Below are 15,150 nucleotides of genomic sequence, written 5' to 3'. Positions count from 1 at the left end.
ATAATCACTGGAGCTTTTGAATCACACAGCATTCACTAAGGCCCTCGTTATTAGTCAATCCTCTCCAAATCAGTTGCTTTTCAGTAAAGCACTGCTCACAAAAAAAATTTCTCTGTCTGGTATCCATTCTGCCTGTTCACTCAATATGGAAGGAGGGTGAGATTTAAACCTTGTGGCTGTTGGTGAGATGGACAGGAAGCAGAGATGGAGCTATAATGCTGGCTCTGTAGTTAGTAAGTGCTGATCCTGAGGTCGAGAAATTGAAGCACTGGCAAAGCAAGGCTGTCTTGAGTACCTGAGGCTTTTCCCAACGGATCTGTTCTTTTGCTGTGTTATATTTCAGGACCCTGTCAAAGATGGTGAAACAAAAATCAAGGCGGACTATGCTCAGCTATTTGAGGATATGCAGAATGCATTTCGCAGTCTGGAAGACTAGGCTTGACCTCTGTGACCACTCCAGCTTGTCCTCTCAATTCCTCATCTCAACTCCTCTGCTTCCCTACCTTGCAAGAATGATGCAACAGTACTTGAGTTGATAAATAGCCCCATGTTTCCCTGTTCATACTCAGAGAGTGCCCTTACAAAACATTCCTCTTAGTTTGTGTTTGGCATCGCTTTGTGTGTCTGAAATGGTGCGTGATGTGTGAATGGGCCTGGCTGAGTGAGGAAATGCTGTTGTACGCTTCTAGGGTGGGAAAAATTTCACCTTTCCTCTCCCAGCTCTCTTGGTAACCGGTCTTTCATCTTGGGATGTAACCAGTTGAGCTGTACTGGCAGAGGAGGTGTAGATCTTCATGCAGTCACGCGGTACGTTCTGAGCTGGCAGTGATAAGGGCATTTAGATCTGGCACTTTGCTAAGTGACTATCATGACATAGAGCTCCCTATTCTCAAACATTGTTTTTGACCATATCATAATGACATGTTGATACAAGCAAAAACCCTTCATTACTGTCCCCTCTGCAACCCTTGGCTGAGTCCCTTGGTATTGAAATGGGGTAGTTCTGAATCTCTCCAAGAAGGGACTAACTCACTAAAAGGTGGGCATGTACAAGCAGCCAGTATACTTTTGTGCACTGGAGAAATAGAATTTTATTTTCCTACTTAATACAGATAGGACTGTTGGACTTGGCATCAGCTAAAATCAAAGCCATAGGTGCTCAGCTTCTAGCAGAGTTTTACCTTCTTTGCCTCCCACTCACCCCATAAAACTCCATGTCAGCCAGCTGCTTTAGTTTGCAAAGCTTGCGACTGCTGCTGCGTACTGCAGGACATGCATAGCAAGTTACGGTGACGCTACGTGCGTGGACCAGGAATACAGTCATTCCTCGGTAGTGCTCTGTCTGCCAGTGCAGTTGCCTCCTGGTGCGATGCCCAGGTCATGCTAAGGAAAGGGGAGTGTGTGCTTAACCTTCCTCCTCCACCTGTGCTTGTGTGGCCTGTTTGGCAGTGGCACAGAAGGTCCCCAGCTCTTGCCTAAGAGGAATGTATGATGCTACACTTCTGGGGACGGGGGATGAACATGGGGAAGGCTGACAAGTGCAAAATGTATTTAGTCCCTCCTTGATTATGATCCAAGAGAAACTAGTGACTCTGGTCTTCTGCTCCGTGCTCTGGAAACACTCTTGTCAAGCAGCTGAAACTGCTGTGTCTTGGGCTTGTTTATTGGCAAAACTAGTATGAGATGAGTAACGAGCACAGAGCAGCCTTTCTGTTGAACTCCGAGAGCCCAGCGCTGTGGAGAGAGGGGAAAATGCTGGCATCCTCTGCAGTCTCTGCCTCTCTCTTGTGTCAGGTGGTGTCCAGCGCTGCTTTGTGGTGCAGCTCTCTGCCCAGCTGCATGCCGGCTGCATCTGCTGCTTTGTTGCAGTCATGAAACAGTAACCGTTGTAGGTGAGGCTGGCAGCAAGTGTGGCCATGTAAGCATTAATTCTGCTCTGAAGTACTTCCGTCAGCTGCCAGCTTTCAACAGTAATGATGCAAAGGGATCTCATGCTATGGACCAAATGCTGCCACTTCCATGATGGTATCAACTCGCTGTTTGTCAGGGAGAAATTTAAAGGGATTGACTACTTGTGGTTCTCCCAAAAGGAGCTGCTCCTCCAGCTGATGTTCTGGTAGTGAAAGGTTAAGTTTACAGCTCACTAAACTTTCAGTGTATGCTGCTTATTTTACCATTGAGCATGTGTGAATGAGTAGTCACCATCCAAGCCCTTGCTGTTCATACCCTTCACCACTGTACTATGTAGCATTTCATGCTAGAAACCAGATGTTCTTATCTCTTTAAATAGAGGATGTTATAAACTTTACAGAAGATGTCTAAGATAATGCAGTTCTAATATTTATTGTGCTGTACCTGGCCCTGAAGTGTGACCAGTTCAAACAGTTTCATATATATTTTGTCTTTTTTTTGTTCTGTGTCTGTTTTTGGTGTTGAGATTCTGATGTTCACTGTGTCCTTCGAGTCTTCCCTCCACAGCTGTGGGAGGAATGAAAAGATGGGCAGAACCCCACCACCTACTTTATCTTGTATATTTCATAATGTATGTTGCTGGAAATTGTGTAAAAGAAAATTTAAAAAAACAAGTTGAAGTCAATGAGAATAAAATGGATTTAAAGTAGGCCTTTCTGTCATGTTCTCTTCTGTCGAACCAAACCTGTGCCACAGTGGTGTACACAGCGTACTGTGATTCCTTACAATCTTGCTTCATTTTAGGGATCTCTAAACTTGTAAGCAGGAATGCAGCAGGGACATTTTACCTCAGTTCTCCCATGCCAGTACAGCTTGCATCATCTCCTCAGATACTACACGAAAGAACTTGTGCAAAGCATTGGACACTGCACAACCACGCCATCCTTGTCTCTAAATAGGAGACACATGGATTTGATGGATGGACTACTCGGTGGATAAGGAATGGCTGAATGGTCACACTCAGAGTTGTGGTCAATGGCTCAATGTCCAAGTGCAGACCAGTGCCAAGTGGTGTTCCCCAGGGGTTGGTACTGGGACTGGTGCTGTTTAACATCTTTGTTGGCAACATGGACAGTGGGATCGAGTGCACCCTCAGCAAGTTTGCTGACGACACCAAGCTGTGTGGTGGAGTCAACATGCTGGAGGGAAGGGATGCCATCCAGAGGGACCTTGGCCAGCTTGAGAGATGGGCCTGCACAAACCGCATGAAGTTCAACTAAGGCCAAGCACAAGGTCCTGCACATGGATCGAGGCAAGCCCAAGCACAGCTACAGGCTGTGCAGAGAATGGATTGAGAGCAGCCCTGTGGAGAAGGACTTGGGGGTATTGACTGATGAGAAGCTCGACATGACCCAGCAATGTGCACTTGCAGCCCAGAAAGCCAACTGTATCCTGGGCTGCATCAAAAGCAGTGTGACCAACAGGTCGAGGGAGGTGATCCTGCCCCTCTACTCCGCTCTGGTGAGACCCCACCTGGAGTACTGCGTCCAGCTCTGGGGTCCCCAGTACAGGAGAGACATGAAGCTGCTGGAGTGAGTCCAGAGGAGGGCCACGAAGCTGATTGGAGGGATGGAGCACCTCTCCTGTGAGGACAGGCTGAGAGAGTTGGGGTTGTTCAGCCTGGAGAAGAGAAGGCTCCAGGGAGATCTAATTGCGGCTTACCAGTACCTGAAGGGGCCTACAGGAAGGCTGCAGAGGGACTCTTTATGAGGACAGGTAGCAATAGGACAAGGAATAATGGGTTTTAAACTAAAAGAGTGTAGATTTCGATCAGATATCAGGAAGAAATTCTTCCCTGTGAGGGTGGTGAGGCACTGGAACAGGTTGCCCAGAGAGGTTGTGGATGCCCCATCCCTGGAAGTGTTCAAGGCCAGGTTGGATGGGGCTTTGGGCAACCTGGTCTAGTGGAGGGTGTCCCTGCCCATGGCAGGGGGGTTGGAACTAGATGGGCTTTAAGGTCTCTTCCAACCCATTCCATGAAATTATAATGTAGCAAATATTCTTGGGGTAGAGATTTTTAGGACTATTATTGTAATATAAGTATGAACTTGGCTTTCACTGCTAGTAGCTGCCATGCATACTAATGCAATGATTGTAATTGCACCACTTCATGTCACTTTGCTAAGTCTTAAAATACTTCCCTGCTGCATACCTTGTGTTGTGTAATATACCTCCTAAAAATCTCAGCTGCGTGTTTCAGACAAACTGATTTGAACTTCTGGATCAGAAGACAAGCAGCACTGCTGGCCACAGCCTGGAAGTAACATGTTAGCAGTCCTTTTAAATAAGTAGTTGAGACTTTCTGTAAACAGCAACAGATGAAGTGACACTATACTGGAAACCTCATGTTCAGACATTTCTGTACATATTTGACCACTCTATAACAGCTCTTTGAAGGAGGTGTTTGCTGATTTATACACATTAGAGATACACAAAACTTGAATAAAGCAGATGTTCAAGTAATTCCACTGTCTTACACAGGGGTGGGAATCACAAGCTTACTCCTTGCAACCACTGACTAGGCAGCAGTTCTCTATGGACATTAAGAAATCCATCGAGGGAAGGGACGAGTTCAGGTTTTAGCAGCTTGGAAGTTACCAACTGGCAGCGTGCTCACTTCATCCACTCGACTTTTGTGAATCTGGAAGGCAGGCGTCACCCAGCGGCCACAGGAACACTGCTCACCCCGCCAGCTGAAGGAGCCCAGCTTTGATGTGCATTTGGGACACAGAAGCTGCAAGAAAAAACACATGACCCCACTTTAAGGCGTGTGCAGATGTAGTTCTATTTAAAACGTACTTCTGTGGTACATCAAATCGTGGCAACCTGCGCTGAGCCAGCTCCTTCCCTTGTAACGCTTCCCAGAAGATAACAAGGCTGAAAAACAGGTAAAAAAGCTATACCAGCATTGGCTGGTGCTTGCTGTGCCCTGGGGTGTAGCAGGCAGCTGTGCTGGCAGAAGGGAGGGGTGGAAATGCAAGCTGCTCGGACCTGGTGTGCTTCCAGGACAGTTTTGCCAGTCTCCAGAAAGCCTCAGTCAGCCTGAGACCACAATGGGTTGTGTAAGTTGCACAAACTCTTTCTCATACTTAAACAGCAGATAAACCCTGTCCAGCACCCTGGCTAGTGTTCTCTCCAAAAAGTTCACCAGCTCGTTTCCTTATAAAAGGATATTTAACGTTTAAGAATCTGTTCATAAGTTGCAAAATTCACACAAGAAAGGCTGGGAGACCTAGGTCCTTGTGTGCGGGCTTTCATATCAGGGAACAGAAACGGTTTGTCTGCCTTTACAAAAAAAACAAACCCAACCATCCAAAAACTAAAGCGCATGCTCCCCTTCACCTGTCCTTCCATTACTCCGAGCAATGCTGGCTCCATCCACTGCACGGGCTCGGTGAAGTAAGAGGTACACTTTTCACGGCGATTGCCAACAAGCTGAGCAGAGTCTGTTATCCTCTTGTGGGCAAAGGCTGTCGGTCCGCTTCCTTCCGCATGGGACAAAATGCTGGAGCTACGGAACAGAGCGCGCCTGCCCTCCACGACAGAGGTGGGTGAAAAGAAGTTAAATAGTTGTTTTCTATTCCCCCTAGGTTTTTACTGGGGAAACCTACAGACAATAGAAAATAGCTGCCCCACAGCCATATGATCTTATATAGATCTATTTTTAAAGTATTTCTGCCTACCAAAACTTTAAACCTACTCTCATATAATTGAAAAAACCTACACCTAGGAAGTATCAGGATTATTCAATTTCACTTCAAGCAAGCCATAAGAGGTAGTTAAAATGCAGCAAACCCCAAAATCTACAAGAAGTTTCTTCTGGAGAAAGTGATTGTCAAAACCAAATAGTTTCAGAGCAAGCGGCTTCACAGAGCAAAGCGGAACTATGTCTGCCTATAGAACGCAGCAGGTTAGGCTGCACAAGTGCTGCGCAACTTCAAAGAACAAAAAGGTCTGCATTTCATAAGATGCTTTTATTTGTCTAATTTTTTGTGGTGTGCACTGTATGGAAACTTAGGCAAGAGCTCGTCCCTGTCCTGACAATAATGACATGCCCATTGATTTACACAAGCTATTTTTCTTGAGTTGATTTCAAAATTACATTTTATGGAGAAATATAAAAGGTTTGGTACCTGCATTTCCTGCACCTGTAGAGAACCTCTGTGTTTGGAGTTTGACATATATTGGTTGGATCAACAGCAAAGACTTCTCGGGGCAAATCTTGAAGTTCTGCAGAGGGGTCAGTACAAAATTGTGAATCAGATCAATGCAGCCACGTTGCGTTTCCGTGGGACAAGACAGCACCGTGCCTCTGCCCCCTTCTTCACACTCCTTTGTCCACCCACCAACTCCATTAGATAAGCTGAAAATGGAAGAGCCTCATCCCACCACACCTAAGATTGGGATTCACTTAATGCAAGGAACTTGGATCTAGACTTAGCAAAGAAAGAAAGGAGGCCTAGAGGAGCAGTTGCATTTTTCTTTATGTTCTTACTTAAACAGAAAGTAAAGGCAGAGGAAGAGTTAGTTCTGCCAATCTTTTAGTGCACATAAAGTCAGCTTACGAATGGGAACTGCTAAGGAGAATGGCACATAAAGGGAGAGAGCACCATCATGCTGAATATGCAACACTGAGGTCTTGCAAAACAGCTGTGGATTATTATTTTATTATAAAATTTCACATACATACACATATCTACTACAGTCAACCTTTTGCAAATTAATGTATGAAAGTTAACTCTGTACCTTGATTTCAACTTTATCTCAGTTTTGCGTTTGTTATTTTTATTTTTTTAATTTCATTGACTTCTTTTTAGAGGGTAAGTTTGCCTAGCCAGGTACATAAAAATCAGGAAACACATCAAATTGACCTCTACCATTTCTGCATTTTGGTAAAGAGAACAGTTCCTTATAGATCTTATTTCTCAGGCATGTCCCAAAGACATTTTTTTCCCCACTGACAAGAGGGGAATTCTCTAGAATCACTACAATGCGAATGTTTGCCTAGCCAACTCGGGGCTCCACTGCTTTCAGGGCAAAGTCAAGCAAGCACCTCTGACATGGCCTTTTGTGTTCATTTCAGGCTAGACTGGTCCCACCCGGGACCACCCTCCTTGGGACACTGCCCCAAGCTTCACTCCAAGCAACCCGCCGATGCTCCCAGGGCCCAGCTCGGCCCCGCAGCCCCGGGCAGGCGGTCCCGCTGCCTCCCCTGCCACTCACCGGGGTACCTCTCCGTGAGCATCTGCAGCCGGTACCGCTTGTAGAGGACACTGCTGCTGTCCACGGCGCAGCCCATGGCCTCGTAGAGCTTCAGCTGCCCCTGGAAACCCGGGTTCACCCTGTGGCGGGGGCGAGAGGAGAGCGGGGTGAGGGGGCGCCGGGCGGACGAGGGACGGCGGGCGGCGGGCAGGGGCCGGGGACCCACTCGGCGTCGGGTTTGGCGGCCTTGACGACGGCGTAGGCCTCCTCCCACCGGAGTCCCTCCGTCTTCATGAGGTAGGCGGTGACCACGGCCACGCTGCGGCTCACCCCGGCCTGGCTGCAAGGCAAGGACAAGACAGCCCGGCCGTGAGGAGCACCGCCCGGGCCTGCCGACCCCGCCGACCCCGCCGCCCCGGCCCTCACCAGCGGACGAGGACGGCCCCGCCGTCCGCCCGCGCCGCCCCGATGAAGGCGGCGCAGTCGTCCAGGCGGCTCAGCAGGTCGGCGCCGGGCTCGTCCCGCGCCCGGACGTGCAGGGCCCGCACCCCCGGCACTGCTGGCGGCTCCTCCGCGTCCACCGTCAGCACCGCCACCACCCCCGCCGCCGCCAGCGACTCCGGGGACGAGCACGACTCCGCGCCGCCCACGTAGAGCCCGGGCAGCACTGGCACCATCCCGCCACCACAGCAACCCCCGGCTACCGACATGGCGGCGGACTCGCCGCGACTGAGCAGGGCGCCGCCCCCAACATGGCGCCGAGGGCCCCGCGGCGGGGGGCGTGTTGCCATGGAGACGGCGGAGCCGCGTTGTCGCCGGGCGGTGACACGCTGGGCCCGGCCTCCCCGGCTCTCCGCGGGCACGGGCACGGACGCGGGCACGGCCCCGGCCCCGCCAGCAGGGGCCAGCCGGGAGCCGCCTGGGGAGGGCGGCAGGGGCGGGGGCCGCTAGCGGCGGGGGGGTCACCCGTGGGCCGCCCCGCCAGGTCTGCAGCGATGACGGCTGTGGAAGTCCGTGCTGCGAACCGGCCTTGACGCCGTTACTGTCGTCAGGGCGCTACTTTCTTTTTCCTTTGTCAGTATTGAAGTAGTGATTTCCATAATAATCCTCAGATACCTGTGAGTACCGCTGCAATTCTCTCCTCCCTACATCCACCAGTGCCTGTCTCGCCTTGCCCTTTTTAAAACCGAGGGGTCTCCCACCTCCCTGTCCTGTCTCCTTACGAATGCTCAGAAAACAAATACATACCAAAGAATCCCAATATGTTACTAAAAGCCCATTTTTTTAAAAATTAATCTTGCGTTTTTGAGGCCCTCATTTGCTACTGTTTGTATATTTTGCATTGACAGGTTTTTTTAACTTTGGAGATGAGGTAGAAACGACACTGACACCCAGAGCAGTGTTCTAGTAACAGGTTTCTACTGTGTGGAGTCGGTGAGCTGCTCTTTTGAGATGTGTGTCTGGAGTTTGCTTCATTGCAGCCTCCAGCGGGGGTAAGGATACAAATCGATTGGAGGCGAGCGGAGTGACCACTGGAAAACCCAACATCTGAACTTCCAATTTCTGCTACCCTCACTGCTCAGAGCAGCCCAGCCACCCCAACGGCAAGCATGGCACAGAAAGGAGGCCTAGAGGAGCAGTTACCTGGGAAGCCTGGAGAAACCACGCTGGGATCCAAATTCACAGCTGTGAGTCACTAGCTTGGAGATCAAAACCAAACAGCGGGGCTGTTCCCTTACTGTACGATCCCTGGCGGCTTTGTAGGACAATCACCACGAGCAGGATTCTCAGCCTGAGCTGAGTTTGCCTACAGGAAATCATCCACACAGGAAGTCTGCTGGGAGGCACATCAGCTTGCTGCTAAGGACTGTTACACGGCCACATCCACCTAAGTGGGAGCGCAGTCGGCACACAGATGAAAGCTGACAGCAGTTAGCAGTAGCTTGCTCTGGATGGAGGCTTCTCATTCAGGACTCAAACTGCAAGCACCTTTGTAATGTCACAGGTTTTGCATCCCTGTGAAGCTTTTTTGTTATGCACATTATGAACTGGTTACGCTTCCCATTGCAAACTAAACTGGAAGCCAGACCAAATAATTCCCTTACTGGCCTCGTTTGAAACGTCTGAATAGGCTCTTGCCGCTGAAAATCAAATGTCTGACTCAGCTTGAAAACTGCCCCACTCCTCTGTTTTATAGTAGCTCTCATGCAACAAGTAGATTTTGAACTGCAGAACAGGAATTGTAACTAAATCCAGGTTTTTATTCTGATCTCTTACCATTAACTGAGATATGAGTTGCATTCAGCACTGAAATCTGACGCAGCGTAGACAAGAGGCATCATATGTTCTGGTAATCTTCCTTGATTCCAAGGTTTGTTACATGTGACACCATGGAAGACTATGGGGCACTACAGAAATCTTGGTACAGCTACTTTTTTTCTGCCCATCATAAGGTTCAGGTCTGGTCTATGGCAAAAGGAGACAGAGCACTTGCTTTTTGTCCCATAGATAAGGATACTCTCATAGAATCATGGAATGGTTTGGGTCCCAACCATCCAACCTGGCCTTGAACACTTCCTTAGGTCTTAGCAGGACGCCTGTGCAGAGTACATCACCAGCCTTAACTTTTCCTTCTTGTCTCCAGAGACCCCAACACTTGACTTCCTCTTCAAGCCTTTTTATCCAAAGGGATACCACATAGCTGCAAGTTTTCCCCAGCATAGGCCAGACTTTGTAAGCTTCTGTGCAGAGGTAAACCGTCAGATTTCATTAGAAAGAACTATGGTAAAGCTATCTCCTCATGTGGGATGTGTAACTTTGCCCTATCTCTTCTGCATGAGATAAGAGAGCCTGAAAGCCCTGATTATCTGTCACTGGGAGGATTGTTCTAGTGCAGCTCTGTACAAGACAGCTGGAGGCAAAACTGTTGGAAAAACTGCAAGGGCCTCTTGGATCTTTGCAGGATGCTGGCTGGCCATGGAGGAGGCAAGACTGGCAGTCAAATCAGACCTGATAGGGTGAGATGGAAACCTGGTGGGAAGGGAGATTGTTATCCCTTTCCCACAGGAGAGGCGGATGGAACAGTGGTCACGCTGCAGAAGGGATGGGCCACCACAGAGATCCTGCTGGGGCTGCTACCCATGTGCTTCTCAAGGACTCCCTCACCAGTGCCAGCAGGGAACATGCACCAGTTGTCAGCCTCCTGCTGGGAAACAGCAGGACAACAGTTTCCAGAGCTGTAGAGTTTCCATGTGGTGCTGGTGGCCCACCAAGCAGACCGAGATGGCTCTTTGTAGTTGAGATGGGCCCCAAGGCTTCTGAGAGTGACAGTCCAACGCAGCTTAAAGTTTGCCTTCATCCTGCCTCACCTCCCGTGCTTGCCCTAGTGCCTGTGTGCTTGTGTGGTGGCCTAGCTGGCGAGCTGCTCCAGCCAAACGCAAATCCCCTCTTGGGAAGGATTACTTTTAAATCACATAAACCTGACCCAAAGCAAAGGGTGTGACTGAGTATCTGAGGATTTAGATTACATATAAGGAAAAAATGTTTCACTGTGAGAGTGGTGAGGCACTGGAACAGGTTGCCCAGAGAAGCTGTGGATGCCCCATCCCTGGAAGTGTTCAAGGCCAGGTTGGATGGAGCTTTGGGCAACGTGGTCTAGTGGAGGGTGTCCCTGCCCATGGCAGGGGGGTTGGAACTAGATGATCTTTAAGGTCCCTTCCAACCCAAACCATTCTATGATTCTATGATTCTAGGATAGGGAGTCTTTAACAACTCTCATTTAGATTATTTTAAGTTACAATACTGCATTACCTGTGCAAAACCTCCTTTCCAGTTGCCATTGCCACCAGCTAGAGATGAAGGGCTACTGCAAAAGCCTTAAAGATTGCAGACAATTTTTCAAGAAAAGCCTCCACAATCTAGCAAAGCAAAAAAGCATACAGAAAAGAAAGGCAGGTGAAAATTAAAACCAGAGCAAACTGCAACCTTTAGTCATGAAAGCAGTTAACAATTGCAGCAAATTACCATGGGGAAACACTGAATTATCCATCTCTTGAGCAATTTGAAGAAAGTCTGCAGGCACATGCAAGTTATTGAAGGGGCTATGAGTTTTACAGCAGGCTTATATTATCCAGGGATCCTATGAGTACTAAGACATAGTTAATCACCTCTGTTGGCCTTAAAATCTGTGAATTTGCGGGGTGCAAACAGTACCGTCTGCAACTAAAACCATGGGGTTGGTCCAGTCGTGGTGTGACCACTCCACTCCTCTGCACCGGCTCCTGGGGCCATGGATGATGAGGGAATGTGAAAAAGATGTGATTTAAAAGCGAAAACCTGTAGTGGGGGAAAGTACAAAATCCGTGGGGCAGAGCCCATGGGCAGCTCGGCACATAAGAGCTCCACACAACCGAGGCAGCACTTCCTAAGCAACTTCACTGTTTCTCTGTACCCCCCTTTGCTGTGTTTGCCACCTGCAGCTGAGGCGATGTGTCCTGAATTTGCTCACGACTCCCAAAATAAATATTTTTTTCAGTCTGATTTGCAAACCCTTGTTCTCCCCCCACCTCCACGTTCCCCCTTCAGCCTTTCTCATCTCCCACACCACTGAAATTTTTGACAGTTCATTCTCCCCTGGGTTCCAGGAAACCGTGTGACTAATTAAGCAGTTGGGGCGAACTCAGGTGCAAGGAAAAAACAAGTCAGATGACAGGCCGCTGCCCACTCGCTCCAGTGAGTGCATTCCATCTCAGCATGTGTCTGCCCTGCTACTTCGTAAGGGAAAAGAAAATGCTGGGCTTCCCTGGGCTGCCCACTCCGGAGCCTCACAGCACAGATCGTCAAAACTCCTAAGGCGGAAGCAAAAGCACCAGGGGCCGGGGCAGAGGTGTAACCACCTCTTCCTTACTGGGAGAACTTGGCCTGCGTATCACACATTCAGGCAGCTCTGTTCTTTCAGGCTTTTAAGCAGTTTTGGGCTTATACATCAGAGGGTTCATGAGAAGAAGAGTCTGCAGCCCACAGCCCAAGTTGTCAGAGGTGGCACGCAGCAAAGTGGTACAAGGGCTAATGGGTGGGGACATCTTCAAAAGGACGTTTGCGAGAGCAACTCTGGGTTTGTGTCCCCCTCAGGTCTAAATGCAGCAGGAGCTTGGAGCTCCCACTTTGCACAGGTGCTGGTAGTGAAGGGGTCTGGTGGCATTTCTTGCCCCTTGGAGGAGGAGTGTCTCTCAGCTTTTGCTGAGCTCAGAACTTGGAGCAGGAACTTCCCAGCTGTCGCTGTGCTTCTAGTGGAAAAATCTAACCTCAGATTTTTGAAGGACTGCTGTTCCCTGCATTAGTACACTCTGCACGTCTGTACTGGACTTCACGTGTGTACTTTTATCTATATGTCAGGAGGAAGGATTGCTGCATCTCCCCGCAGGAAGCCTCAGACTTGTAAAGGCAGCTAGCAACAGAGAAAGGGGCTCTCTTGATACTCTGCAGGAGGATTTCACCATAGCCCCACGTGGGTGAGACGTTCCTACCTGTCTCCACACTCCCAGCATCTGCAGACATGCAGTTACTCCACATGTCAGACAAAAAAGAAGAGTTTCCCAACTGCAGATTTGATGATCAATTACAGAATGGACCATGACAGCTACTACTACTGGGTATTAATAACTCTGCTTCACTTTATGGCTTTAACAGCTGTAGCAACCAAGATTTATAATGACACATTACGTTCAGCAATGCATCATGTAAGGAAACTAATCTGACAGTGCCAGGTCACTGAGCTGACTTACAAGTTTTTAAGTGCATTTCTTCTGCCAAATTTGCTGCCCTATTTACTGGATTAAAATGAACAATTTGCACTATGTTCATAAAACTCCATATTTGTTTTGGCAGCTACCAGAGCCTGTCACACTGCCATCCCAGGAGCCATTTGGTCCTTCTTCCTTCCCCATCTTCTCTTTTGAAAACCCTTTGAAACAGGTCCCATGGTGTGTATCCTGAAGGGGCATGCACCACAGGACAGGAGAGGAGGGACTGTAGCTGGGAAGAGGTGCAGGGGACACGGGCAGAGATGAGAGATGGAGCAGCTGTGGGAGAAGGGCGAGATGGTGGTTGTCCAAGGGCAGAGGGGGACCATGGCTGCTGCCGCTCACTGCCTCTTGGCAGAAATTTGTCTGCATCCCAGTCGCTCTCAAAGGATAGCTTGCAAAGATTGGGATAATCCGTTACTTCTCCCTAGACTTGGAATTACAGTTGACAGCGGGAAAGTCAGTCCTAAATAAAGGTTAAATGTCAAGACCGTACCCTGGAGCTGGGTCTGGGCCTACGTCAGAGCCTCCTCGGCAGCCACAGCACTCGAGCAGTAACCCATGGCTTTTAATCTCTTGTCTCGCCAGTGGGCTGTGTGCTTCCACGTTTTCCATCCTCACGGCACAGTAATCCACTGCACAGACACAAGCAGATGGATAGCAGGAGGCTGGCTCTCGTCTCATTCTCCTAGATGTTCATTACTCAAAGATGCATTCCTCGTTACTCCTGCAGCTCACCCAGGAGTCTGGTCCAGCAGGCTTTAAATGGTGTTTCAAAATCCCGTCCCACGGGCCCCTTCTGTGGAACCAATGAAAAGCAATTAAAAAGAACAAGTGTATAGTCAGGAGGTTTAAATTCACTGCTGAGACTGCTGCACTTCCACTGACAAATACTCAAGGTCTGCAAATCAGAGGAGGCAGAAAACATCTCAGGCATCCAATCTTTCAGATATAGTTGAGATACCTCTTTGTTTTCACAAACATTTTTGTGAAACAAGAACTTGTAAACACATAATGTAAATTGTGAACCTTTCAGTATGTGCTGCAGTTTATCTTTGCCTCTATTGGTATCTAATGAATAGTACAAATAGAAAATATTTCTCAACATGTAATTTAATTGCTGTTTACCCATAGGGCAACAGAAAATATACTGTCCAAAATAATCAGGTATTGTCATAAAACAATAATTTTTGAGGCAGAAATATTGCTGAAAAAATATTCTTAAGAGGGGAGACCATTCACTATTTTAATCTTGAAGTGAGACATTTAGTTACTGGTGTTTATGTCTCTGTCATTTCTGCTACTACTTGAGTTCCCTATTTCTCTTTCTTGTTTTAGAAACACAGGAAAAAGATGTTGAGAGAGATCTGGATCCTCACATCCAACTCTGTACCACCACAGACAATCACATTACAATTTTCTTTTCTAGCTCAGTCTTGAAACAAGTTAGTTTTATTTCGCTTCCTCCCTCCTGCAATGCTCTGAATTCATGATTCTCTCATCGGACAAAAAGATGGTAACTTGCCTTGAATCTGATTCTTGTGTCAGTCTTATCCTTTAATTTAAACAGTTCCTTTTGTTTCCTGTTATTTATCCCAATGGTGTGCTATTGGAGAAAAATAAATACATAAATAAAGCAACCTACCCATATTCCTGCTCAGCTTTGGCTTTGTTGGTGAAACAAGGCAAGTCTGTTTGTGTTTGCTCGGCAAAGAGGAGCTTTTCAGTTTGCTTTTACAAGGTCAGCTCTTCTCCATGTGTGTGCAGGTTTTAATTCATCTTTCTTGACTATGTATGACCAAACTGTATAACAGATGTGTTGTTTTGTAAATACTTTTTTTAGCTCTACTAGAAATACATCAACTGGCCTGTCCTAGGATAAGTTTTGCTTTTTTTCCTCCCTTCATTGATTCCTGTTTATCCTATGAAAGGCAAATACCCCAGATCCGTTCTGTCCTTTGCTGAAACGCTGAGCATTTACAGCAGAAATTGTAGCTTTTATCCCTGCAGCGCATGATCTTGCACCGTGTACTATTAAACGCCAGCCGATTTTGATTACTCTGTATCTCCAAGTTATTCATTGCTTCCTGTCTAATAGTTCCGTCCTCCTCCACGTCTCCAGTGCCTCCCACAGCCCATCAGCTGTGGTTTTCAGTAGCACGCTGTTTCAACACTT

At 48.1% G+C, this 15,150-nt stretch overlaps 2 protein-coding genes across 5 annotated transcripts in view; one reads left to right on the top strand and one right to left on the bottom strand.

The window, feature by feature from the left end:
- Positions 1–2,621, top strand: part of ATP6V1A (ATPase H+ transporting V1 subunit A) — a 219,842-nt gene extending 217,221 nt beyond the window's left edge. For all 3 annotated transcript variants that reach the window (XM_075764673.1, XM_075764659.1, XM_075764665.1), the window contains one exon: positions 344–2,621. In XM_075764673.1, coding sequence (XP_075620788.1) covers positions 344–436 — 93 coding nt within the window. In that variant the 3' untranslated portion in view covers positions 437–2,621. The remainder of the gene's footprint in view (positions 1–343) is intronic.
- On the bottom strand, positions 2,458–7,929 carry DUSP12 (dual specificity phosphatase 12). Of its 2 annotated transcripts, XM_075764723.1 has the most exons (6): positions 7,600–7,928; positions 7,400–7,513; positions 7,195–7,313; positions 6,105–6,201; positions 5,314–5,500; positions 2,458–4,705 (listed from the first exon to the last, which is right to left on the bottom strand). In XM_075764723.1, exons 1-6 carry the CDS (start codon positions 7,881–7,883, stop codon positions 4,544–4,546), a joined length of 963 nt encoding a protein of 320 aa, XP_075620838.1. In that variant the 5' UTR covers positions 7,884–7,928; the 3' UTR covers positions 2,458–4,543. The 2 variants fall into 2 exon arrangements, with proteins under 2 accessions (XP_075620838.1, XP_075620842.1); XM_075764727.1 differs by lacking the exon at positions 7,400–7,513 and having other exon boundaries at positions 4,296–4,705; positions 7,600–7,929.
- Between the last annotated feature and the right edge of the window lie 7,221 nt (positions 7,930–15,150).

The sequence above is a fragment of the Balearica regulorum genome, chromosome 1 (assembly GCF_011004875.1).
Source record: "Balearica regulorum gibbericeps isolate bBalReg1 chromosome 1, bBalReg1.pri, whole genome shotgun sequence".
NCBI classification, from domain to species: Eukaryota; Metazoa; Chordata; class Aves; order Gruiformes; family Gruidae; genus Balearica; species Balearica regulorum.
Note: the sequence above shows the minus strand (reverse complement) of the source record. Positions and strands in the feature narration are given on the sequence as shown.

Bases quoted from the DNA above. Each gene is read 5' to 3' on its own strand.
- DUSP12 (XM_075764723.1), bottom strand. From the start codon at position 7,883: ATGTCGGTAGCCGGGGGTTGCTGTGGTGGCGGGATGGTGCCAGTGCTG. The intron at 6,202-7,194 runs GTGAGTGGCAGG...ACCCCTCTGCAG, and splicing joins GCTCACGGAGAGGTACCCCG to AACTTCAAGATTTGCCCCGA. The intron at 5,501-6,104 runs GTACCAAACCTT...CGTGGAGGGCAG, and splicing joins TACAGGTGCAGGAAATGCAG to GCGCGCTCTGTTCCGTAGCT.